General features: G+C 48.3%; 11 protein-coding genes across 11 annotated transcripts in view; 4 read left to right on the plus strand and 7 right to left on the minus strand.

Moving 5' to 3' along the window:
- Positions 1-118: 118 nt before the first annotated feature.
- Positions 119-2,684, minus strand: BT62DRAFT_880151 (uncharacterized protein; the record flags this gene model as incomplete). Its single annotated transcript, XM_043182613.1, has 7 exons — positions 119-397; positions 452-896; positions 953-1,367; positions 1,418-1,837; positions 1,888-2,207; positions 2,259-2,568; positions 2,624-2,684. 7 exons carry the CDS (start codon positions 2,682-2,684, stop codon positions 119-121), a joined length of 2,250 nt encoding a protein of 749 aa, XP_043046196.1.
- A 139-nt stretch (positions 2,685-2,823) lies between these two features.
- BT62DRAFT_958696 (mitochondrial 54S ribosomal protein YmL31) lies at positions 2,824-3,567 on the plus strand. The gene is made up of 4 exons (XM_043188470.1): positions 2,824-2,894; positions 2,946-3,060; positions 3,113-3,232; positions 3,284-3,567. The coding sequence occupies exons 1-4, from the start codon at positions 2,845-2,847 to the stop codon at positions 3,314-3,316; spliced, it is 318 nt and encodes a 105-aa protein (XP_043046197.1). The 5' UTR covers positions 2,824-2,844; the 3' UTR covers positions 3,317-3,567.
- BT62DRAFT_1070437 (uncharacterized protein) lies at positions 3,286-4,567 on the minus strand. Its single transcript, XM_043178660.1, has 6 exons — positions 4,327-4,567; positions 4,123-4,276; positions 3,995-4,069; positions 3,708-3,938; positions 3,620-3,658; positions 3,286-3,564 (listed from the first exon to the last, which is right to left on the minus strand). The coding sequence occupies exons 1-6, from the start codon at positions 4,531-4,533 to the stop codon at positions 3,386-3,388; spliced, it is 885 nt and encodes a 294-aa protein (XP_043046198.1). The 5' UTR covers positions 4,534-4,567; the 3' UTR covers positions 3,286-3,385.
- A 208-nt stretch (positions 4,568-4,775) lies between these two features.
- On the plus strand, positions 4,776-5,935 carry BT62DRAFT_998719 (uncharacterized protein; the record flags this gene model as incomplete). Its single annotated transcript, XM_043190747.1, has 5 exons — positions 4,776-5,036; positions 5,102-5,254; positions 5,305-5,481; positions 5,530-5,748; positions 5,798-5,935. 5 exons carry the CDS (start codon positions 4,776-4,778, stop codon positions 5,933-5,935), a joined length of 948 nt encoding a protein of 315 aa, XP_043046199.1.
- Positions 5,936-6,033: 98 nt separating this feature from the next.
- Positions 6,034-8,779, minus strand: BT62DRAFT_983656 (uncharacterized protein). The gene is made up of 15 exons (XM_043189801.1): positions 8,133-8,779; positions 7,896-8,082; positions 7,793-7,837; positions 7,552-7,739; positions 7,446-7,498; positions 7,280-7,394; positions 7,176-7,227; positions 7,012-7,121; positions 6,918-6,964; positions 6,798-6,859; positions 6,637-6,743; positions 6,567-6,583; positions 6,351-6,509; positions 6,206-6,300; positions 6,034-6,151 (listed from the first exon to the last, which is right to left on the minus strand). Exons 1-15 carry the CDS (start codon positions 8,390-8,392, stop codon positions 6,149-6,151), a joined length of 1,500 nt encoding a protein of 499 aa, XP_043046200.1. The 5' UTR covers positions 8,393-8,779; the 3' UTR covers positions 6,034-6,148.
- Positions 8,780-9,532: 753 nt separating this feature from the next.
- BT62DRAFT_989788 (uncharacterized protein) lies at positions 9,533-12,336 on the minus strand. The gene is made up of 8 exons (XM_043190178.1): positions 11,919-12,336; positions 11,453-11,867; positions 11,201-11,402; positions 11,057-11,151; positions 10,860-11,004; positions 10,259-10,812; positions 10,081-10,211; positions 9,533-10,033 (listed from the first exon to the last, which is right to left on the minus strand). Exons 1-8 carry the CDS (start codon positions 12,182-12,184, stop codon positions 9,883-9,885), a joined length of 1,959 nt encoding a protein of 652 aa, XP_043046201.1. The 5' UTR covers positions 12,185-12,336; the 3' UTR covers positions 9,533-9,882.
- Positions 12,337-12,346: 10 nt separating this feature from the next.
- BT62DRAFT_915135 (Mog1p/PsbP-like protein) lies at positions 12,347-12,984 on the plus strand (the record flags this gene model as incomplete). Its single annotated transcript, XM_043183921.1, has 3 exons — positions 12,347-12,417; positions 12,469-12,585; positions 12,639-12,984. 3 exons carry the CDS (start codon positions 12,347-12,349, stop codon positions 12,982-12,984), a joined length of 534 nt encoding a protein of 177 aa, XP_043046202.1.
- Positions 12,985-13,027: 43 nt separating this feature from the next.
- On the minus strand, positions 13,028-14,813 carry BT62DRAFT_989790 (uncharacterized protein). The gene is made up of 7 exons (XM_043190179.1): positions 14,728-14,813; positions 14,539-14,664; positions 14,238-14,489; positions 13,847-14,186; positions 13,595-13,797; positions 13,364-13,543; positions 13,028-13,304 (listed from the first exon to the last, which is right to left on the minus strand). The coding sequence occupies exons 1-7, from the start codon at positions 14,755-14,757 to the stop codon at positions 13,161-13,163; spliced, it is 1,275 nt and encodes a 424-aa protein (XP_043046203.1). The 5' UTR covers positions 14,758-14,813; the 3' UTR covers positions 13,028-13,160.
- Positions 14,814-15,774: 961 nt separating this feature from the next.
- On the plus strand, positions 15,775-18,901 carry BT62DRAFT_21260 (HECT-domain-containing protein). The gene is made up of 9 exons (XM_043180080.1): positions 15,775-15,878; positions 15,936-15,958; positions 16,022-16,166; positions 16,219-16,352; positions 16,405-17,734; positions 17,789-18,082; positions 18,136-18,426; positions 18,478-18,792; positions 18,845-18,901. Exons 1-9 carry the CDS (start codon positions 15,856-15,858, stop codon positions 18,870-18,872), a joined length of 2,583 nt encoding a protein of 860 aa, XP_043046204.1. The 5' UTR covers positions 15,775-15,855; the 3' UTR covers positions 18,873-18,901.
- A 150-nt stretch (positions 18,902-19,051) lies between these two features.
- BT62DRAFT_879792 (mRNA capping enzyme, large subunit) lies at positions 19,052-20,471 on the minus strand (the record flags this gene model as incomplete). Its single annotated transcript, XM_043182601.1, has 6 exons — positions 19,052-19,086; positions 19,133-19,296; positions 19,349-19,528; positions 19,581-19,866; positions 19,913-20,170; positions 20,222-20,471. 6 exons carry the CDS (start codon positions 20,469-20,471, stop codon positions 19,052-19,054), a joined length of 1,173 nt encoding a protein of 390 aa, XP_043046205.1.
- A 439-nt stretch (positions 20,472-20,910) lies between these two features.
- BT62DRAFT_977287 (leucyl aminopeptidase) overlaps positions 20,911-21,213 on the minus strand; it is a gene marked incomplete at both ends in the record, with an annotated part of 4,043 nt that continues 3,740 nt past the window's right edge. The window contains 2 exons of the mRNA XM_043189267.1: positions 20,911-21,075; positions 21,131-21,190. Coding sequence (XP_043046206.1) covers positions 20,911-21,075; positions 21,131-21,190 — 225 coding nt within the window. The remainder of the gene's footprint in view (positions 21,076-21,130; positions 21,191-21,213) is intronic.

Here is a 21,213-nt window from a genome sequence, read left to right on the forward strand (position 1 = left end):
GCCGTTTGGGCCATAAATTGATGCCAGGTTATATTTTATTTTGAGAATAGTTTACATTGGCTAGAAGAGAAACAGGAGAAGGCACTTGAATCCGGTGTTATGTAAATAGAACGCACAATCACTTTTTCTTCGCCGGACTGACACTAAGCATAAGCAACTCCTCATCCTCCATATTGTAGACCGCTATTGAGCTAGAGTTGGTAAGCATCTTTCCGGCGTACGACAACCTAATCCTAGATATGGGTACTGAGATGCCGGTATGCTGGACAATACGGTCACGTAGCGTTGAAACCAAGAGATTCAACGGAAGATCAGGAATAGTGACAGTAGAACCATCAAGTTTCCACTCTGGTTTCGAAGTATCATGGGGAAATTGTACTTGCAGCGATATGGGATACTGAATGAAAGACAGTCAGTATTAGATTTTACCCTAACAACGCTGAAACTCTACCGGATGCATCGTGATCCAATCGTCTTCCGAATACATTTGACTGCCAGGTACCTTGGCAACCCTTTGACGTTTAGCTGGCGGAATTTCATCAACAACACCCTCCATTTCATCCGCAGACCGAACCATCCCGGCTTGAGCCTGCAGCGTACTGTTAGCGGCGGCCAATGCCGCCATTCTGGTTGGATGCACGCCGGATGGAGGCGGCTGGTACCCGAATGGCTGCGCGGCATCCATACCCTGATAATGGAGGGGAGGCAGCATGACCGGTGGTGGCTGGTACATTGAGGCTGGTTGAGGGCCTGATGACACAGTGGCCGTAGAGTAAGATGCGCTACCTGAACCTTGAGGCGGTGCGGGTAGAGAAGCTGGCGCTGGCGGCAGTGATGTTAGAGGTGGAGGGACGGCAGCAGGGCCTATACCAGGGCCAATGGCATTTGCCTCTTGCCTATATATACATAGGTCAGCTTAATGTTCAACACGGTGCGAATATATTCAACACACGGTCCGAGTCCTTTTGCGCGGTGAATAGCAGCAATCTGTTCATCGAAATTAACGTTGGTGGAGTATTTGTCGAGGGTGTTGGCCTTGGAATTGGTGTGACCGTCCCAAACGACCTTTTCCCTCTCTTTCCGCCGCTCACGCTCCTCCTCCTGCTCCCTCTTACGACGTTCTTCATCCGCTTCTGCACCGAAAATATCCACACGAGTCCGTGCAAGGTTCTTCAATGAAGAGACAACATTGGCGCCTCGCTGCAATTCCGAAGACTGTGCCTTGCGTGCTTCCAATGCATCTCGCTGTTCCTTCCAACGAGGATCAAGGAGTTCAATACGCATATGTTCCTGTAGCTCGTCGACGGGTATTTGTTGCCCACAGATTGAACAGGTAGTCACCGCGGTCTTGGAGTTTTTTGAGCCGACTATGATGAGTTGTCAAAAGAAGTCAGAGATGAAAATGAGGCTGACCCACGTTTAGGAACATAATCTGTCCGAATCTTCATGGGCCCAGCCGTATTTGACGAAGCTTGCATTGCCTTGGCTCTCTCAATTTCCCGAAGTCTCTGCTCTTCCTCACGACGCTTACGTTCTTCTGCTTCACCCTCGTCATCACTCTCCTCCATAGCAGCATCATCGTCGCCTCCTCCAATGCCAGCATTTCCGACTGCTGCTGCTGCCTCTGCCTCTGCTGCTGCCTGCCGAGCTCTATGCGCCTCAACATCATCTACAGTATTTTCCATAATCATCGCGGCCATTCTCTTCTGCGCAAGAGTCATGCTCTCGACTTCTTGCACGTTCATAGGTGGTGGCAATTCCGTATTTGCGTCCGCGGCCGTGAATTCGATCGTTTGAACGATAGCATAGTCATGCCAGTCAATTTCCGCAAATGCAACTGTTCCAATATAGTGAACATTAAACAAAGATTAACAAACGAATACCCACTTCGTTCAGCCTCCTGATCATCTTGGCGTTTCTTATCCTTTTCACGCTTTGTTCTTTCCCACTTGGCATATCGTTTGGCAATTTCCAGAGTCCTCCATCGCGACCCCTCAGAAGTGCGACCCTTCAACTGTTCCAGCATCTCCTTGTCAGGGAATAAGACTTTGGTGTACTGCTCCACCAACCGATTGAAATAGCCAAAGAGGGAGTGGTGGGGGCGTAGGAAGTCAAACTGGTAATTGCGACCTTCTCGCATGGTCAACGAATTGAGAAAACTGTGTCCTCGACGAGCGGTGAAAAGGGCGGTCATTTTCATGATGTCGCTATGCCAGACAGCATTAGAATTGGTTAAGGAGGCAAGAAAACAAACGTACAGATCAATTGAAGTGATATTTGGCATGTCCATGATAAATACTGGGGCGGGAGGCTCCAGTCCAATATCCAAGATCTGAGGTTCCATTGCTCCATTCTCTGTCCCTTTTTTTTCTTTTTCTTGAGTTGGTTCACCAGACATGTCTCCTTGCAAGACCTTGTCCATTTTGTCCCGATAGTAAGCATGATATGGGTCCGCTGGATTGAGGAAGGAGAACTTGGGGTCGGAACGCTGGCCTTCGCGTATTTTATCCTCAAATTGGGGTGGATTGGCCGAGCGTGCAACAAATACGGCAGTTCTGTCAATAACAGCTATATGGAGACGCTCAGCAAGAGAGATGGAAATGGAAAGAGAGAGCCGCTTTACACTTGATTTCCGGTGGAGGAAGAATAAGACCGCTCGCAAATCTCCCGCCAGCCTGTTCCATCAAGATATCTCTGTTGTCATTGACATGCCCGTTGGCGACAGAATCGATGAGGGCACTCATTGTCGTCGTTATGTCAATAAAGTGCAGTTGTGGTTGTGATGTAAGTCGAAGTCAAGCAGTGAGGAAATATTTCTCACGGCCTCTCTCTCTTCAAACGTCGATGTTTGGCGCCTTTCGAGCGACCCAGGTTAACCTTGGTGGCCTCCTCTGGTGTGTTGTATAGTAAATTTTCAGTGTGTCCGTTACTGAAGACTATACTAGGAAGATTCCGTGGAGATTATCATCCACCAGAAAAGCAAATGCTCGAGCAAGACTAAAGAAAGTTGACGCGGTTATTGAAGCCGTAAGGGCTAGCGGGGTTGAGTGCAGTGCACTTGTATATCGCATCTTTTTCCGCTGTGGACTTTGCTGAATGCTGCTTGCTATAGGACCAGGCGCTGGAGCTTCCGAAAGAACATGAAATGCCTGCACGCGACAAATACACCATCTTCTCTCCTCATGCCAAAGGGTATAGAAAGGGTATACATAAGGTGCCCAAATGGACAAGAGTGCGCAAAGAAACTTCTGGCTGCCAAAAGCAAACTAACACACATTTGTAGATGACCCTTCGAACGAATCCCAAGGGATTCTAGCCTATTATTCGCAGCTGTACTGTATACAAAAGATACATCATGACAAGAAACACTAATACGGGGTGCTTCTCAAAACAGTATCACCTGTATCTTACCCGCTTTCATTTGTTTGATGACCTGTGGACATCCTAGAACCGTCCTCATGCACTCATCCCGTGTTTCCGGTATGTCCAGCAAGCTTCGCTTCTTGGCGTCCCGAAAGGTGACGTCCAATATGATGTGGGAGAGCGCGGACACTGTCAATGCATCTGAGGTTTTCTTGTCAATAAAGGAACGAGTAATAAAAGTCGAACATTATTCTACCTGTCTCGCACAACAGCTTCCCAATCCTCCCGGGAGTACCTAAAGTTGTATGAGATAAAAAAACAAAAAGATTTCGCACTTGGCTTACCGACAGCAGCACCAACTTTTGTCCGCCGAAGGTAAGTTACATGCTCAGCCAACTTGAAATGTTTGGCGAAGAGCTTTGCCACCTCGCCACCCTTTTCACCCCTCAGCCTCTTGTCCTTCAGGACACGGGTGACATCAGCGACACGGAGAGCCGCGCCCGTTACGAAAAGAAGGGTTGGTGATCCAGTAGCCTTAGATTTCTGTAAGAGTCGAGTTCGTAGTGATGGAACAGCTACAGTAAATGTCTTGTTAGTAAATGGACGCCGCTGGAGACACCAAGACATGTGCCTTTAATGATGAATTCCGCCAGTTTATCCAGGGTTCTTGGCTCTTGCCATGAAGTTGTATCTGCTATTGCAGACTCTGCAAATTTCTTAACACAAGCCTATCTCGATCAAAGGTGCAAATAGGCTGACCTGGTACTGCCGTAGCTTCCAGTTCTATCGCAGACATATCCGGAAAGGTCTTTTTCTGCTCTTCTGACAGATAGTTGGCAAGTTCAGAGGTGGATTGTCCCGCAATAGAGTCAACAGCAATAAGAGATCCAGGATTATCCACTAGTTTCCGTTTCTAGCACACAGTAAATGAACAATATTAAAGCTCATGACGACTTGACGCACCTTTCGCTCTTTCAATTTTTCCCTTCTTTTCCTCTTTTTTTCTACAACTCTGGCGTTGCTAGGACCAGCCTGGTCCCGTTGGCCCGCCGAGTCTCCTTCCTCTTCGCTTACAAAATCTTGGGCGTCATCGACGTGGAATCCATCGTTGTCTTCTTCGGGAATGTCCAGAACAAAGTCGTCTTCGAGGTCGTCTCCTCCTTGATGCATGGCAAGATAATGGTCGGTGGGCTGCAGAACGGGACTAAAGGGATGCACGTGATCAAGAGTACCTTTTGCAGTGCGTTACCGATCAGTAACAATTTTCTTTCCTGACTGCCTGATGGACGCACCCTCTTAATTCTGGTATGCTATCGTCTTATAGCTCTCTATCAACCCCCCTCTGGCTCTGTGAATCGATTAAACACTTTAGTTCTATATACTGCCTCATTCTCATCTTCCTAACCCTTGCAATGTCGGGTCTCACCTACCGTCACCTACCCCGCACTTTTTTCGTTACACCGCGTTTAAATCCTGCTGAAGGGAAAGCTGGCCGCGCATCCTCACCTGTTTTATCTAGGAATGCATACCTGAAAACCAGTCAGCAAATGGCCCCCCCGCCAGGCCAAACGTATCCATTTCGAAAACCACAGCCGTATGATGCATTTCTCGTTGTGGACTTCGAGGCGACTTGCATAGCGACCTCGCGATTTAATTATGCAAATGAGATTATTGTGAGATTTTATATATATATGCCTCTCGTTGACCTATTCGCCCTACTAATGAATATCTTTTCTAGGAGTTTCCTGTAGCGTTACTTAAATGGGAAGACAAAACTTCCGACGGAACAGCTAGTCAACTAGCCATTGTAGACGAATTCCGTTCATTCGTCAAACCTACATGGAAGCCCATTCTCTCAGAATATTGTACGACTTTGACTGGAATAACACAAGTTCGTATTTCCGCACATTTATCCTGTATCCTATTCTTATCTCGATACAGACCCAAATTGATGAAGCTCCATCGCTTTCGGAAGTGTTTTCGTTACTCAAAGTATTCATGGCAAAACATAACCTCATCGACAAGGATACGGAGCAAAGTTTGACCCGTTTCTGTTGGTGTACTGATGGACCATGGGATATTCAAGATCTTCTACTGAAAACATGTTTCATCTCCAAGGTAAAAAGATACTTTTTCTGTATATCTTTTCTTAGATTTCATCGATAGACCCCCATGCCGTGTTGGATGCAAGGTAATATACTGGACGTTAGAGCGCAAGTTACTTCTTGGATGCATGCCCAGGCAAGACGATTACTACCTCATGACCTACTGTTTCCTCAAACTATGCAGAATCCCAACAACCGACCCCGCCCCTTGGGCATAGTACGGCAGTTAAACGCTCTTGGGCTGCCAGATTTTGAAGGCAGTTTACATTCCGGGATTGACGTGAGAACCCATCATCGTGACGGTACTAGCACTGATCGGCATTCTGTAGGATACTCGCAACATCGCTAGAATAGTCACTGAGCTTGCGCGCAGAGGCATCGCTCTCAGACCAAACCTGGGCATCAATGTTCACCGCCGCTGGCCCTGGATGGGAAAGAATGGCAAAGTTATCGAGGAGTACATATAACTCTGTCCTTGTAAATTAGCAAAACGTGCAATCTTTACGCCGCAGCACCTTTCGGCGGCTTTTATCAGGCTGCACAATCTATCTGTTGCTTGAAAGCAGTGGTACATTCATCGGATCAGTATATCTACAACAGCGCGGGCCAAATATTTAAGTTTGCCGAACCTTCTTAAATCTCAACATATATGCAAAGATGTTGGGGACGAGTCGACAAGGTTACTGCCATGAGGTGTTAACTGGGTTACAAAATCTAGCGTTTAAGGAGTGACATACGAAGTCCCACAATGTCCCGAAGGCATGTATGCCAGCCTCTTTACATCCTTGCATGATTTCAGTGTTACCGATATAATTTGACGTTATGAAAACAACTGCGAATGAACAGTGAGTCAGAAAACGATTTAATTCCCCTCGACCATACCTTCGGCATTGAACGAGCTGTATACTTCTTTGACCAGCTTCATGGTGTCTGGTCGCCCGCCTCGCTCTTTAGTGTCCCAAAGGATGAATCTCTCTGGTTCAATATACTTATGAATCAATCCGCTGATGGTGGGTCCGAACGTCTTCTCTTGGTCAGAACCTAAATTACAAAACAGAATTCGTCAATAATCTGCAAAGGCGAGGAAAGAAAACTTGCCAATCCATATTAAGAACCTGAGTCAATTGGTGTAAGTGGTGCCTTCATAACACATTGCATGTACGCTTACCAGTTTGGAGACTGGATACAGGTCGAAAGGGCGGCACCAATCCCAGTGCCTGTGCAGACGCGGATGCCTCTTGTGTACAGCGTAGATGTATTGGAAACACCTGCGAACTGTACAGCCAGTCAGAGGGTGTGGGCAAACATCGTACTGAAAGTCATCGCTACCTTAACCTGTCGTGTCCACAACGTCCTCGGGGGATCATTGACAAGAGTCCTCGTAAAGTCCCCTGAGCATAGTTATGTCAATTATATCAACTTATACCAGTAGTACTACAGCCAACATACCTTGTACACCCGCTATCATATAATGGTACTTGGCGTGCGTGCCTTCCCTATAAACTGGTCAGTGGCCGGTCCTATTGTTAAAAGTTGGACTAACGAAATAATCCCGAAGGCATGGTACTCCATTATTGAAGACCGACTGATCCTTCCCAGTAAACCTTGTTGCATCCCTCTTTCGAAACGAAGGATGGCAACTTTCGGTGAGGGCTTCACAATAGGATGAGTATCGTCATTACTGATCTAAGACTTTGTAGGACGTACTAATTCGATGTCAACCTTGACTTCACGTACACATATCCATGGGAGAGAGACGCTGTGATTGGAATATAAGTGATTAATAGCGAAGAAACCTGAAGCTAACACACAAGATAGTCATCCCTGCCGTAAACCAAAAATCTTGGTGTCGAATGAGAGCCACTCCGTCGAGATTCCATCGACGTGTGACGGGATCGTAAATATCCCCAAGAATGACAAACGACCCTACGATATTCATGTCAGTCACGACGTCGCTGAAAGTCAAAGTGTCCCTACACGTTGAAAGAAGACCGATCCAACCAGCAAATCGGTGGTGGCGTTCAAATACGCTACAAGCTTGCTCAGGGTCATAGCAGTTGTTGATTAATTGAGATGGACGCACTTGTGGTGTGTGTTTCTGACCCACGGAAAAGCACTGAGCGCGCTGATTATAACAGCAGTATTCGTGATCACTCCCATGATGAGTATGGCGTCATGCTCGACACTAAGCATGGTGAAGAGGGTCACTACTTTGAAGAGTAACCAGATACAGCCAGATAGGGCACAACCGCTGTGTATACCGCCAAGATGCTTGTATTCATTTCCGTTGAACGAAATGAAATGCAATGTCGAGAAACACCCACCTGCAAAACAGAGGTGCAACCCAAACGCCACCACAGTGGGGTCCACTGTATGGTGCAAAGCTCAGATCGGATTCGAGGGAACGTTCAACTGTACTATGCTGACCTTCGCGAAACAAAAGTTCACTACCCAAAATAGGATTCGACCGAAAATTTCGTTTCGCATCAAAATCGCAAAATTGAGATTACCCACAACCATAGCGCCAGAGAACTTGATGGCATAGGGAAAGTGTCCCGAGGCAGCTAAGCCTAAGCCTATCATGTTCAAACCGAACGTGAAAGTGAAAAACTTCCTATGCACACTGTTAGAGTGTCTAAGAGAAAAATAGAGTAATAACGTTACCTGTACGTATTAAACCATAAAGTCCACCTAATCCATAACGACACCTTCTTCTTCGTCTTCGTCGGAGCCCTGGACGTGAAAATGGGTCGGATAGCAGTGGTGATAAATTTATTGTCAAGCTTCTTCTCCAGGGTCACATTCTCGACTTTCACCACAGTAGCCTTCTCCTCGGGACGTGTGTCTTCTGATGGGGCAGGTTCCAGTGTCAGGTCGGACCCTAGACCTAGTTCGGTGTCGGTCGACGTCGCATTCGAACCCATAGTCGCCAGAAGCAACGGCAGGACAGCTGGGGGGGGACCAGAACAAAGGGTAGGGATAGTGAAGATTGGGACCGGCTGCTTCTTATGTGAAGCATGGTGCTGGCAACTGATGGCGGCTTACACGCGTTAGGTGCCAATGTTGTCCCGTTTAGAACGGTCTAACGACAAGAGCGATAGATAGATGACTTAAAAATTCCGAGCAGTCCTAGAATGTGGATTCAGCGATTCTCGGAAGCATTGTGTGCCGATTTCCGGTTTCAATAACTTTCTCAGAGCGATTCGGTGTTGGCTAAAGAAAAAAAAACACCTCCAAAAGGCTTGACGACAGATAGTTGTATAGCGTTGGAAGCATCCAATCGAACTAACCGACCTCTACTCTGAGAATTCTGTGGACGTCCAAGTAGAGAAGTTAGTCTTAATGTGCGAGTTGGTATGCAAATACTTACCGTAGTGTCGGAACCAAGCGATGTTGATCCACATGTAACGTACGGTCACGGTTATTACCTTCGCGTTATCGGGAGTGACTTTACCTTGCAATCTGACGTGTCATCGAGAAAATTCCTGTATTTAAACCGGAATGATTCTCATTCATGTAACACATAAAATGAGTCTGAAAGCCAGCGGCAGCCGAACTTATAATTGAATATCCATCTGCCATGCTATGGCATGATCCTTGTCAGCGTAATTGTGATAGACAACGAATAACATTCGCAGCTTCAGAGGCGCAAGAACAAACACAAACACGACATCACCTCGCGAAGCGTGCTGTCAGCGAAAAGGGTAAGTGATGGCAATGCGACGCCGGTTCCTTGATAAGGTAGCCGAACATCCACAATCCCAGCTCGCCAGTAATCTTTCGAACCCTGAATTCCTGAAGCCACAAGGAGGGGTGGCAGCCTCTGCTGTAAGTATTACTATTTATCGGGAACCACTTGGCGCCACCTCACGCAAACGTGAATATTGTTGCTCCGATTCACCGCCAAGTTTGAGGGAGAGCCATTACCCGGCGATGGACCATCTAGCATGTAAATAAGAAATATATTTAGCAAACTACCGCGATAGAGCCAGGCACACACCTACATTTTCCCTGGAGTCGGTCGCAAGTCCATACCCGACAAGGCCACGACGCGGACCGCCAGTCAAAGATAAGCTCACTTGTATTCACGATATTACAGTAGGCAGCATAGAAAGTCATAAGGACCAAGAAGTATTTGGCATTAATGAAATCGGTTTGACGAAGGGTCCCATCACCTACATGACAGTGTGCCGGACCCGTTGTCTCGTTCTAAGGCTTGTCCCCCGGCGCCACAAATGTCGATATGAAGCGTCCAGCTTCACTACAGTACACACGACGAACGTGTTGGGGAAGTTTGACCCACACCGATGCTCAGGATATCCCTCTGACACCGGTTAGCAGTTAACTCCGCTTTTGACGTCCACGGAAATACAGGAATACAGAAGGCCAATAAGCCACAACCATAATGTCTGCATCAGCTCTGTGATATGTCTACGAACTCCCGCAGATCAGCTAAATGCCGAGAGACCTCGCTCTTGAACAGGGCAATATCGTTGCTATTTTTGATGATAGCACGAACGGTTTCCTCTTTCAGTCGAGAGACCCTCTCCACCCGCTCTTGGTATCTGATATGTGTCAAACATGGCTATCAATTGAGTGCTGGACGACTTACTTGAATTGTAAGCCGGTCAGTCGTGTGTTGACACCCATGCCGTTAGCCAGTGCAGCCGTTCTAGCGTGGGCGAGTTCTCGTTCTACTCGCGTTGCTTCATTGCTAGCAACCAGTGCTTCTTGTTGTGCTGCCTATGTTGCCCCGGTTAGACAATGGATTAGTCAAATGAATACCTTACATCTCTTAAATCCTCTGCTTGTTCATGAAGGCTAATGACCTTCTTCTCCACTTCTGCCGTCTCGAGGTCAAGATTCTCGCATTCCGCCATAAGTTGATCCAACTCATTATCAACCTTGATCCGATCGCTCTCAATAGACGCGCGCTCGGACCGTTTCGATTCCGCAACACTGTTGAGGGTAGGCCTGATGACCTTCCTAATCTCGGCGCCTTTTAGAAGTTGGTGAGGATTAGAGGCAGCGGTGTTCAGCTCCAGCATGAGATCGACGCCTTCAAAAGGCGGCGGTAGAGGCGGGAGAAGCTCCAAAGAGGAAAGTAGATTAACGTATGAATCTAGCGCCTCCTCTGTAGCAGCGGCCCGATTCGTGACATTGACTTCCAGATTCAAAACAGTCCGATGGGTCTCAGCAATCTTTTGTCTGAGGTCCTCTAAGTTCCTTGAAAGCGTTTCGTGTTCCGTTGTCATGCGACTGACCTCCTCGGGAGACAGGTTTTGCGTCTTGACAATATCCGACAGCCTGTCTTGTTCCATTTTCATTTGGATCAGGCTGTCATCTTGGCGCATGATTGAGAACGGTATCAAGACCTCGCGAATCGCCTACCTTTTCGTGCAAGTTCCGCCTTCTCTTGAGCGATGAAGTCAATTAATTTCTTCTTCTTGACCTCATAAAGCTGAAGGATCTTCTGAAATTTCTCATTGTCACCCTTCAGCAGGCCGTTCTCGTCCTGGGCTTTCGCGATCGGAGCCTGAAAGACCAGTCAGTCTGCAAGCACGAGTCTTCAGAAAACATACACGTACGGCAGAACTTTTCAGTTTATCGTATTCGATCGTCGCATCATCCAACTGCTTCCTCAGCTGCTCCAGATCAAGTTGTACCCGCTCATTCTTTTTCGCTGAATTATCCATCGTGAGATGAGACAAACAGTTGTTAGATGATCTTACCATAACGCTCCTCCAAAGCCTGCTTGGGAAAGACCAGCATGTCTCTACTGTCTTCATCATTGCTGTCTAGCCAAAGGGAATAGGCTTGCTCAGCAAATTCGAACGCAAGCGCAGTATGATCCATCGGGTCGTCGAATTCATCCGGTATATCTGAGCTTATTTGAAGGGTGGGATGTCCACTCGCTAGATAATGGTTGCGCATCTGATGACCATAACAGTCAACGGAAAACATGATGGCCAAATCTTGCTTACTTGACATAGCTGCACCAACCAATGAAGAATGCCGAGAAGAGATGGCCACGAGTGCATACTAGCGGGCGCGGCCAGCCATTTGTTATCGATTTGGGATACATAAGGGTATTGCAGATACTTGAGAGCCGGTATAAATTGCTCTTGTATTGAAGCCTTTGGGTTCAAGGGATACGACGCGTCTAAGGAAAGAACTAGGTAGTCAAAGATCGCACGGAAGTCCTTCCCTTGAATATTAATCAGAGTGTTCATGGTGATTGTCTCGTGACCCGCGTTCTGGAAGAAATCTAGTATATCATGACGCATCTTAGCTTGGTAGGCCTTGTCGCGAAGGGGACGAGTGTCTTTCGCTGTTTGATTGTTCGATGGAGCTCCACCAAGAGCTCCGACAGGCCATACAGACGTACGACGAGCACTGCTACAGCGACAAGTATAAGCGAACGGAACGAAGAGAGTAATCGCTACACACTTGTTCAAAGGTGTCCGACCCAGGTTCGGTAACGGCTTGGATGCACTTTGAAGAAGAGGGTTCATAATCTGCGACTGATATGTGGACTGCCTATTATTCGATCGCGAACCGTAATGAGAAGTGAATGGAGTTCGATGGGCTGGCCCCCCAGCGAGAGATGCACGTAAGTTGGGGGTAGGCTTCTTAGCTGTCGATGGAAGAGGTATTCCAGACCGTCCAGCATTGGGTTCAAGAGACTGCATAACAGACCGGCGGCGAAGATCCATGGCGGAGAAATCCGTCAATAACGACGCGTCTGGTGATGGTAGAGGCCAACCGAGGGTGTGACGGTGACAGCAGCGCGCTTGTCACAATCACGTGATATATGAATCGGAGCCGCCGGCACCTTCGGCATTAAGCCTTCAACAGCTTAGCCTTCCATCCCCACCATGAGTAGTGTCCGCGAATTATTTGGTGGTGCAGTTACTGCGATCTGCCCTAGAAATCTTATCGACGCCTCGTCAGTAGCCCATCCTTTACTTTCTAACTTTTCATCATTCCAATTACTCAGGGCTATCCGCCAAGTTCCAGACACTCAAGAGGTGTTCCTTTACCGTGACTCCGGTGTCAGCATCATTGTAGAAATTCTTCAGAGGGTTGATCCTCCAGATTTTCGCGACGCTGCCAAGTGAAGTCCTTCCAACAGAGCACCTACCTTCATCATCTTGATTACCGACGCAGATTTCATTTTGACTCTCTGGCCCACGATAATAATGCCCTTCAGAGCAACGTAGAGTCAGTGAATGTCATTCCAAATGATAGAGGAGATAGAATGCCGTCAGCCATTGTCCTCTCTGGTCATCAGGCAATCCGAAAATGCAATCAGGCGACGCCGGACCAGGTTCTTGTCCTGATGGCCGTCTATCGTATGGAGGAAGAGGGAATTGATTTAGTTGTCACATTCAATGTGCCTCTTCAATCCAATGATGGAGGTGGAGTGGGAGAAGCTGGTCGTGATACAGCACGAACTCAGTTCGACACATTTGTCCGGTCCTTGACTGTTGTTGACTTCGGGCTCTTTGCCTAGGTCTTCATCCTCAAATGGGCAAGTTACCACGTAGATTATTATTCGAATACAAGCCAAGTTCTCCTTCATTCAATGTAAGATAGACATTAGAAAAGGCATAGATACAGCTACTAATACAGTTCTGAGTCCGCACACGTAAACAAGAGTATTCGCCTCAGGCCTCAGGTCCCGCAACTTCAGTGATCATCCAGTCGCTCCTCAGCTTCCGGCTCTTCTACAATTCGCTCTGCAGCAGCGGCTTTCGCCTTTGCTTCTTTCTTTCTTTTCGCTGACGCCTTCAGCTTTTCCCACTGATCGCGGAATTTGACGATCATAGCTTTCTGTAACATTGGTGGCGTTATGGATAATAGCAGTACCATATCACCGGTAGGTTACTCACATGCTTCTCGTTTTCCACTCTCACAGCTCGGAGGTCATCTTCGAGTTCCTTAACCCGACGGGCATACTGCGCTTCGCGTGCAGTATGATAACCCGGTATTGGTAGAGGTACCGGTACATGCGGGTTAAGATCCATTGCCGTACGCTGGAGATTCATGGATGTACCCATCGTTCGTTGAGCCTGGAGGAGTCGTCAAAGATATGACAGAACTATTCAGCCGAGCCAACATACAACTTCCTTCGTCGCTTGATATATACTGTCCCGGAGTTGAATGTCTTGTTCTTTTCTTATGGCCATGGCTTTTTCCGCAGCCTCTAAACGCCGTTGCAGAGTTTCTACCTCCACTTTCAGTCCGATGTTCTCTTTCTTCAGTGCAGCGTTTGAGGGCTCCGAATCAGAAGGTATGAGGAAGAAAGATTCAGACAGTTCGTCGCCTATGATTATATTATTAGATAGAATTCCGAGCAAAGAAATGAGGCTTACCTTCATCAAATATCTCTTCGCCAAAATCTCCTATTGAGGGAGGATTTATTGGACCCAGCGTCAGATTGCTAGGCTTGGAGGGGGAACGATTTGCGTCCTTGGACATTCCGGGAAGCCTAAGTCGTTTCGTCAGCCTTACCATCATGGGTTCCTCGTCGCTGCTGAGGCTGGAGTCCCTGTTCAGTCCTCTGTGAATAGGCGGCGTTGTGGTCCTCGGGGGTGTGGCAACAGTATCGGGAAAACCTAAAGGTGCACTGGCAAACGCGACTGCTTCTGAGTGTTGGTCAAATTTGGCCTGCACGAAGTTCCACCAGTGATTGAAGGCGTCGCCTGGATCTGACTGAAGGTCAATGAGACGACGTTAAGCGATGCTGGTGGAGTAAGCACTTACACGCTGACCGCCTAGGAGCATGAAAGATTCATCGACGGTGGCCTGCAAGTCAGTCATATGCCTTTGAGGAGGCGGTGAAGAGTTGGGTGAAAAATCAGCGACGAAATTGGGGGTGGCTGAGAGTTTGGGTATATCGCGTTTCTGAGGAACGAGGGGGTCCTTGCCGTCCTCCCTGAGCTTCTCTATTCTCCTCTCGAGCTCAGTACCAGCTTTCCGGTGTTCGTTGTAGAGCATTTGCAGTGTACGTTTAGCCTAATCCACCACATCAATTAAGAACTGTAACATACAGAATGACACAAACTGAATCATCGGTACTCCTCTCTACGGCAGCAAGATACGCTTCTGCGGCTTTCGAATGCTCCTCTGCTGCTGGAATAAGTAGACCGTTGTTGAGAAAGTCCTCTGCATTGGCGGCGTGTTGGTGTGCCTAGTAATCATAGCGGACGGCAATGAGAGACAAATCAAGAGATGGTTAGATAGAGAGGTTTACAGTATTCATTGGCATGTCAATCTGCGGCATTGTTGCATTTGGCGGGCGACGAAGGCAATGATAGGTAAAAGTCTCGATGGTTACCATATATAGTTTGCTGCACCGCACCGCTGTTAACACATTGGCTCAGTAGGCGCCAAGCACCGGTTAATGACTCAAAAGAAAGGTAGACAAGGTCTGAAACATAGTCCCTATTCCGAAAGAACAAATCTCTAATAACCAGGTAACCTTGCTCCATGAATCGCATTCCAACGATCCCCCAGCGACGGAGACGTCCGAGCTCTTACTTTGCTCTCAAAGCCATACCTCACACAAACTTAGGCGACGTCCTTCAAGGCGGATATGCCAACAGAGAGAAGGTCCGAATAGCAGATTTCGTGCGTCATGTCCTTGGAAAGTGCGGCAGATATTAAACATTGACATTGACAGATATCAAGACCAACAAGGGCACCTCCGCCAGACTTTCGGGGGGACAAGCCAAGCAAATGGGAAAAAAGCTTCATTTTTGCACTTGGCCGCTATGGCAGAACACAACTGGATCAGGAAGGTCACAGTATCTGGAGACGCAGAATACATTCGAGGCGCTCCTTCTGGGTCAGAAATCCGAATCCACACCAACAATTCAGACAGAGGAGACACAACTGATCAGTCCATCTGGCGACGCAGAACTATCGGGAACCACACCCAGCGTTCCGTTGGAAAGAAACGCCGTCCGAGGAATAGATATGCGCAGCGTGGATGCTGTTCAGACACCGATATTTCCGGCGCCAATGACGATGGCCAATCTCCTAGTCAAGTGGAAATTGTGGACCCTTGCAAGGATCAAGGGGAACAGTTATTGACAGACACACAGACAAGATATGAAGACGGACATACTTTTATACGGCACGAGAGGCCAATAATGGCCTAATTCTGGAAAATCAATCGTGAGGCTGTGTGACCGGGAAATTAACCCGGATCCTGCCAAATATGGTGCTGCCGGATCTTTCGTTAGCAACCGAGGCCTTTTGACTAAGCGAGCCCAACAGTCGACGCTCACAACTTGGGACCACAGCGCCGGTCTCTGTCTTTGCATCCCCATTTCCAAGCATATCTATTCTCTTTCTCGTTTGTCGTCCAGAGAAGAGTATGTCTGCTCCTCCAGGGCCACTGTGAGTGCTTTTTCACAGTCCCAACCTCTACAGCGCCGTATTCACTTGGCTACACAGTAGAAAGAAGATAAGGGTAACGGGTAAGACAACTCGCGTCACTGTACCATTTCTGCGCTCATGTTCTTTCCCGTACTCTTTGCTAGTCGTTGCCGCAGACGGGCTTTCCAAGCGAGATGTCTTCCGCCTTCCAGACCCCTTTGCCGTCATCACTGTCGATGCTGAGCAGACACACACGACGAGTGTGATGAAGAAGACGCTGAATCCGTACTGGAATGAGAGTTTTGATATGTCAGTTCGCTATGTTGATCTGCATCTACGATTCGCCGACCATTTCGTCTAGCACGGTAAAGGATTCATCTGTTGTCGCAGTACAGATATTCGACCAGCGAAAATTCAAGAGAAGGGACCAGGGCTTTTTGGGTGTTGTTAATGTGAGAGTCAGTGATGTTCTTGATCTTGAACTGGGCGGTCATGGTGCGTCTTGTCCGGTTGAAGGACATTTCGTTTTCCTACATTCGTTCTCCAGAAATGTTGACATTGGACTTGAAAAAATCCAATGACAATTTGGTCGTTCACGGCAAACTCATCATCTACTTGTCGACGAATATCAATCAGCCAATCAGTAACCCTGGACCGTCTCAAGTGTCCGGTCTGAGCAGCGCCTTTGCCGACATGGGTCTGAACAATTCGCCGTCAGCAAGCACATCGAACTTGGCGCTTCCAGGGCCTTCGGGATCTCTTTCTCGTGCTTCAAGTTCCCACGCCACAGGGGCAGATACTAACAGCCCTGCACCCGTTTCGATGCCCACACCCTCTCCAGCAACTTCTCCGGACGCTGAGCAGCCACAGCCTTCGGTTCAGTCCTCCACCTCTTCTTCTCGCCCCGCAAGCTCAATTGCTCCCGTTACTTCCCCAGCCTCCGCTACGGCTCCGTCTAATAGCAACGCCTCCCAGGCGCCTGTGTCTGGGGTTACTTCGGCAGCAAACAACCAGATGCGGAACTTCAATCCCAATGTTGATCAATATGGACCTTTGCCACCCGGTTGGGAACGTCGTATCGATCCCTTAGGGCGCACATACTACGTCGATCATAACACTCGGACTACCACCTGGAATAGGCCCTCTGCGAGTGCAGCCGTCAATAGTAATACACAGGAGGGTGAAACTAACGCTGCCCGTGATCAACATTCACGCCGGATCCTTGCTGATGACCTCCTTGAAGCTAACAACAGCAGTTCAAGCGTTTTCCGCAACACTACTGCTACGGCTGCCCCAGCTGCTGCCCAGAATGCACCTGCGGCCATGGCTGCTGCAAACAACACCACTACGCCGGGATCAGGCCAACTTCCCAATGGCTGGGAGGAACGGTTCACGTTGGAGGGGCGGCCTTATTATGTCGATCACAACACTCGAACCACGACATGGGTCGATCCCCGACGACAGGCAATCATCAGGGTGATGGGGCCCAACGGTCAGGGACCGGCTCTGCAGCCCCAAGCTATCTCCCAGCTGGGTCCTCTTCCGTCTGGGTGGGAGATGCGACTCACTTCCACCGCCCGTGTGTATTTCGTCGATCATAATACCAAGACCACGACATGGGACGATCCACGTTTGCCATCCACCCTTGACGCCAATGTACCGCAATACAAACGTGACTTTAGGAGGAAGCTTATCTACTTCCGCAGTCAGCCTGCCATGCGTGCTCAGCCTGGCAATTGCCAGATCAAGATTAGGAGAAACCACATTTTCGAAGACAGTTATGCAGAGATCATGAGGCAAACTCCCAATGATCTGAAGAAACGACTAATGATCAAATTCGACGGTGAGGATGGTTTAGATTATGGTGGTCTCTCAAGGTGCGTGAAGTTATCCTCAATCAGGGAATTAAGGCTTCACGATTGAATACACAGAGAATTCTTCTTCTTGCTGTCCCACGAGATGTTCAATCCATTCTATTGTCTCTTTGAATACTCTGCCCACGATAACTATACTCTCCAAATTAATCCCGCTTCTGGCGTCAACCCCGAACACTTGAACTATTTCAAGTTTATCGGACGATGCTTAGGTCTAGGGATTTTCCACCGGCGATTCTTGGATGCCTACTTTATTGTCAGTTTCTATAAGATGATTCTGAAGAAGAAGGTGACTTTGTCCGACTTGGAAAGTGTGGATGCAGAACTACACCGCGGTATGACGTGGATGTTGTAAGTTGCTGATCATATTTTCTTTACTCAAACCTGGACTGACTGTGATGCAGGGAAAACGATATCACCGATGTCATTGACGAAACGTTCACCACCACTGAGGAGCGCTTCGGCGAAATGGTCACCATTGAGCTGAAACCTGGTGGTGCAGATGTTCCGGTGACACAAGACAACAAGAAGGAATACGTTGAGCATGTCGTCGAATACCGTATATCCAAGCGAGTCAAGGAGCAGTTCGAGGCATTCATGTCCGGATTCAGCGAATTGATTCCCCAAGATCTCATTACTGTGTTTGATGAACGGGAGCTGGAACTTCTTATCGGTGGAATGTCGGAAATTGACGTGTACGATTCACTCGTCTTTGCTCTCTCAATAGTGTCCTAATTTATATTTAGGGATGATTGGACCAAGTTCACTGACTACCGTGGCTATGAGATGAATGACGAAGTCATTCAGTGGTTCTGGAAATGTGTTCGTAGCTGGCCACCTGAACGCAAGTCTCGCCTGTTACAGTTTGCTACTGGGACATCGCGTATACCAGTAAATGGCTTCAAGGATCTGCAGGGATCAGATGGGCCTAGACGGTTCACCATCGAAAAGTCGGGCGATCCTTCGCAGCTTCCTAAAAGTCATACATGTTTCAACCGTATAGACCTTCCGCCATACAAAGACTATGCAAGTTTAGAGCAAAAGCTCACTTTAGCGGTAGAGTGAGTATTCCAGCCTTTGACTTCGACACAGCACTGACAGACATCATTTTAGGGAAACCGTTGGATTTGGACAGGAGTAATGGATATATGTAGCACCACCTCATACTTTAAACAACCTAACACTCCCCATGCGTCTATCTAATTTGTTCCTTTTTTCAACAGGTAGTCAAATATTATATGGTTTTCTGAGATATCAATTACTAGAATGTGTACAGACAACATATAAAGATAGCTAGGATAGCTAGGATATACGGAATAGCTACCGCTTCTCAAAAGCAAAAGCAATATAAATATCTGTGCAAACATTAGGACCTTCAGGAAGTACTGGAGAAAGACATACTAGCAGCTTCCCACTGGTCCTCATCCATGGAACTCTCGCCGTTGGCGTCGACTACCTTCATCCGTACCATCAGGGGACCAAACTCTGGATGTTCTTGATGTTCTTCGAATACATGATGAAACTCTTCTTTATATACCGGATACAGGTTGTATTCTGAAGCTAGCCTAACGAAGGCTCGTTAATTCGACTTCACAAATAAAGATCTGAACCACCCACTGTACAAAAGGGTCCCAACGGACTATATACTCTGGGACATCTTCAACTGCATCCTGGAGAAAGAACCAATATTTATGGCCAAAAACAGGTCTATGCTTCCTATCCTCGAAACGGATTTTGTACACAGAGTTACCAAAGGTCAAATCTTCGGTAGAGGGAGGGAGATCATCCAGATTTTGGCTATGAGAGAGGGTGTGTGAGCCAAATGATCAAAGACTTGTGAGAGGCTTACAGTAATTGTTCAGCATTTGGTATGGTACCAATGAAGACACCCCCCCGTCGTAACCACCGGCTCACATTATCGAGCATGCACCGTGCCTTCTGCTCGGTTTCAAAGGCGTAGTGCATACAAAATTGCATAGAGACCACATCAAAGGGCTGCCGTAGCAGATCTAATGAAAAGGCCTGGCTGAGCGGCTGTGTGTAACAATCTAGCGCTGCGAATGTTGCATTGAACCGAGCTCCTCGTTGTGACTCCCATCGTTGCCGAGCTTGCTCGATAGATATAGAAGCAATGTCTACGATCCGTTAGCTGCATAGATAAAGATGAATCTTCAGACCCACCAGCACCGATGTAGTCTCGTACTTTTGCTTTCGCCCACTTGGACAGGTCCCCACCCTTCCCACATCCCATGTCAAGTACTTTACCGGCCTGTTGGTTATGTCCTCTACCAGGGCCTGAGGGTTGCTGAGGTTTTTGGTGAAGGGCGGGATGTGCGAAACGGGAGATGAGGACGGACTTGACCCAGTTGTTGAAATTTTTGAGACCGATGATGGGTGATTCGAGGCGTTGGAAGACACCGACTTCTGGACGGGAGTTGTCTGGTCAAGAAGGGTTGGCAGTTAGCACGACATGGAAAGATTGGGACACACAGTGATCAATGACCATGCCCACATCGCCGGCAGCCTTTTTAGCTGGAGGCCTGTTGCGGGCGTCTGAGCCGTCGTCACTTGGCTCTCGTTTCCGCTTTGTGAGACAAGACGTGCCCTTGCCATGGTACTGCTTGTACATGGCCATCTCTGCATGGGACATGGGCTTGAGAATGGACAGGGCTGGGGTGACTCGCTTGCGCGGGTTATATGGGATGGTGGTGGGCGGCGCAGGGAGGGCCGGCGGCTGCATGGTGGGTGAGACGGTCGAAGGGGGGGTCGAGGACGGATGGGGCTGCTGGAATGACGAGGACGAGGACGAGGAGGGCCGAGAAAAGACGGGCGACGGGGATGAGGCGTAGTCGTTGTCGTGGTCGTGGTCGAGGATGGAGGGGTGCCTACGGAGGGGCTGCGAAGAGGAGAGCTTGTCGTCGTGGGAGTCGGGGGGAGGACGCAAGAGCTGGGTCAGCGTCGGGCGTTGGGAGCGGTGTGAGGCATCGGCATTGAGGAGGACGGCGAGGTCGGTTGCTCGTCGTGGTTGAGAAGGAGAAAGAGCTGGGGTTCGGGGTGAGTTCATTACTGCATCGCGGACTGGGTCAAATTTAGGCATCCCTTGCCAGTCAAGCTGTTTGCCTTTAGTTGCCTCGGGTAATTTACAGAATTCGCCGTTAAAGTCGCGGACAACCGTGACGCTACAAGATCGCCTTATGTAACTCTTTGCCCAAATCTGTCCGTCCCCGCCATCCACTCAGCCACAGACTGAGATCCTCCGTCCCACCTTCAATGTATCCTACTCGAGCACGGATCGTGTCCAGCGTCTGTGCCAGTGACAGGTTGTACTTGGAAACGTCCTTGTCCTGCCCACCCGTCAGCACATCCCCCTGCATCTATTACTCGTTATCTTATCCTTACCTTGAAAAATGCCTCCGTCTCCTCGTAATCCTTGGCAGTAGAAAGCAGTCCGAATGATGCCTGAAAAATCCATTAGTTATAGG

The sequence above is a fragment of the Guyanagaster necrorhizus genome, assembly GCF_019112545.1.
Source record: "Guyanagaster necrorhizus MCA 3950 unplaced genomic scaffold BT62scaffold_1, whole genome shotgun sequence".
Classification (NCBI taxonomy): domain Eukaryota; kingdom Fungi; phylum Basidiomycota; class Agaricomycetes; order Agaricales; family Physalacriaceae; genus Guyanagaster; species Guyanagaster necrorhizus.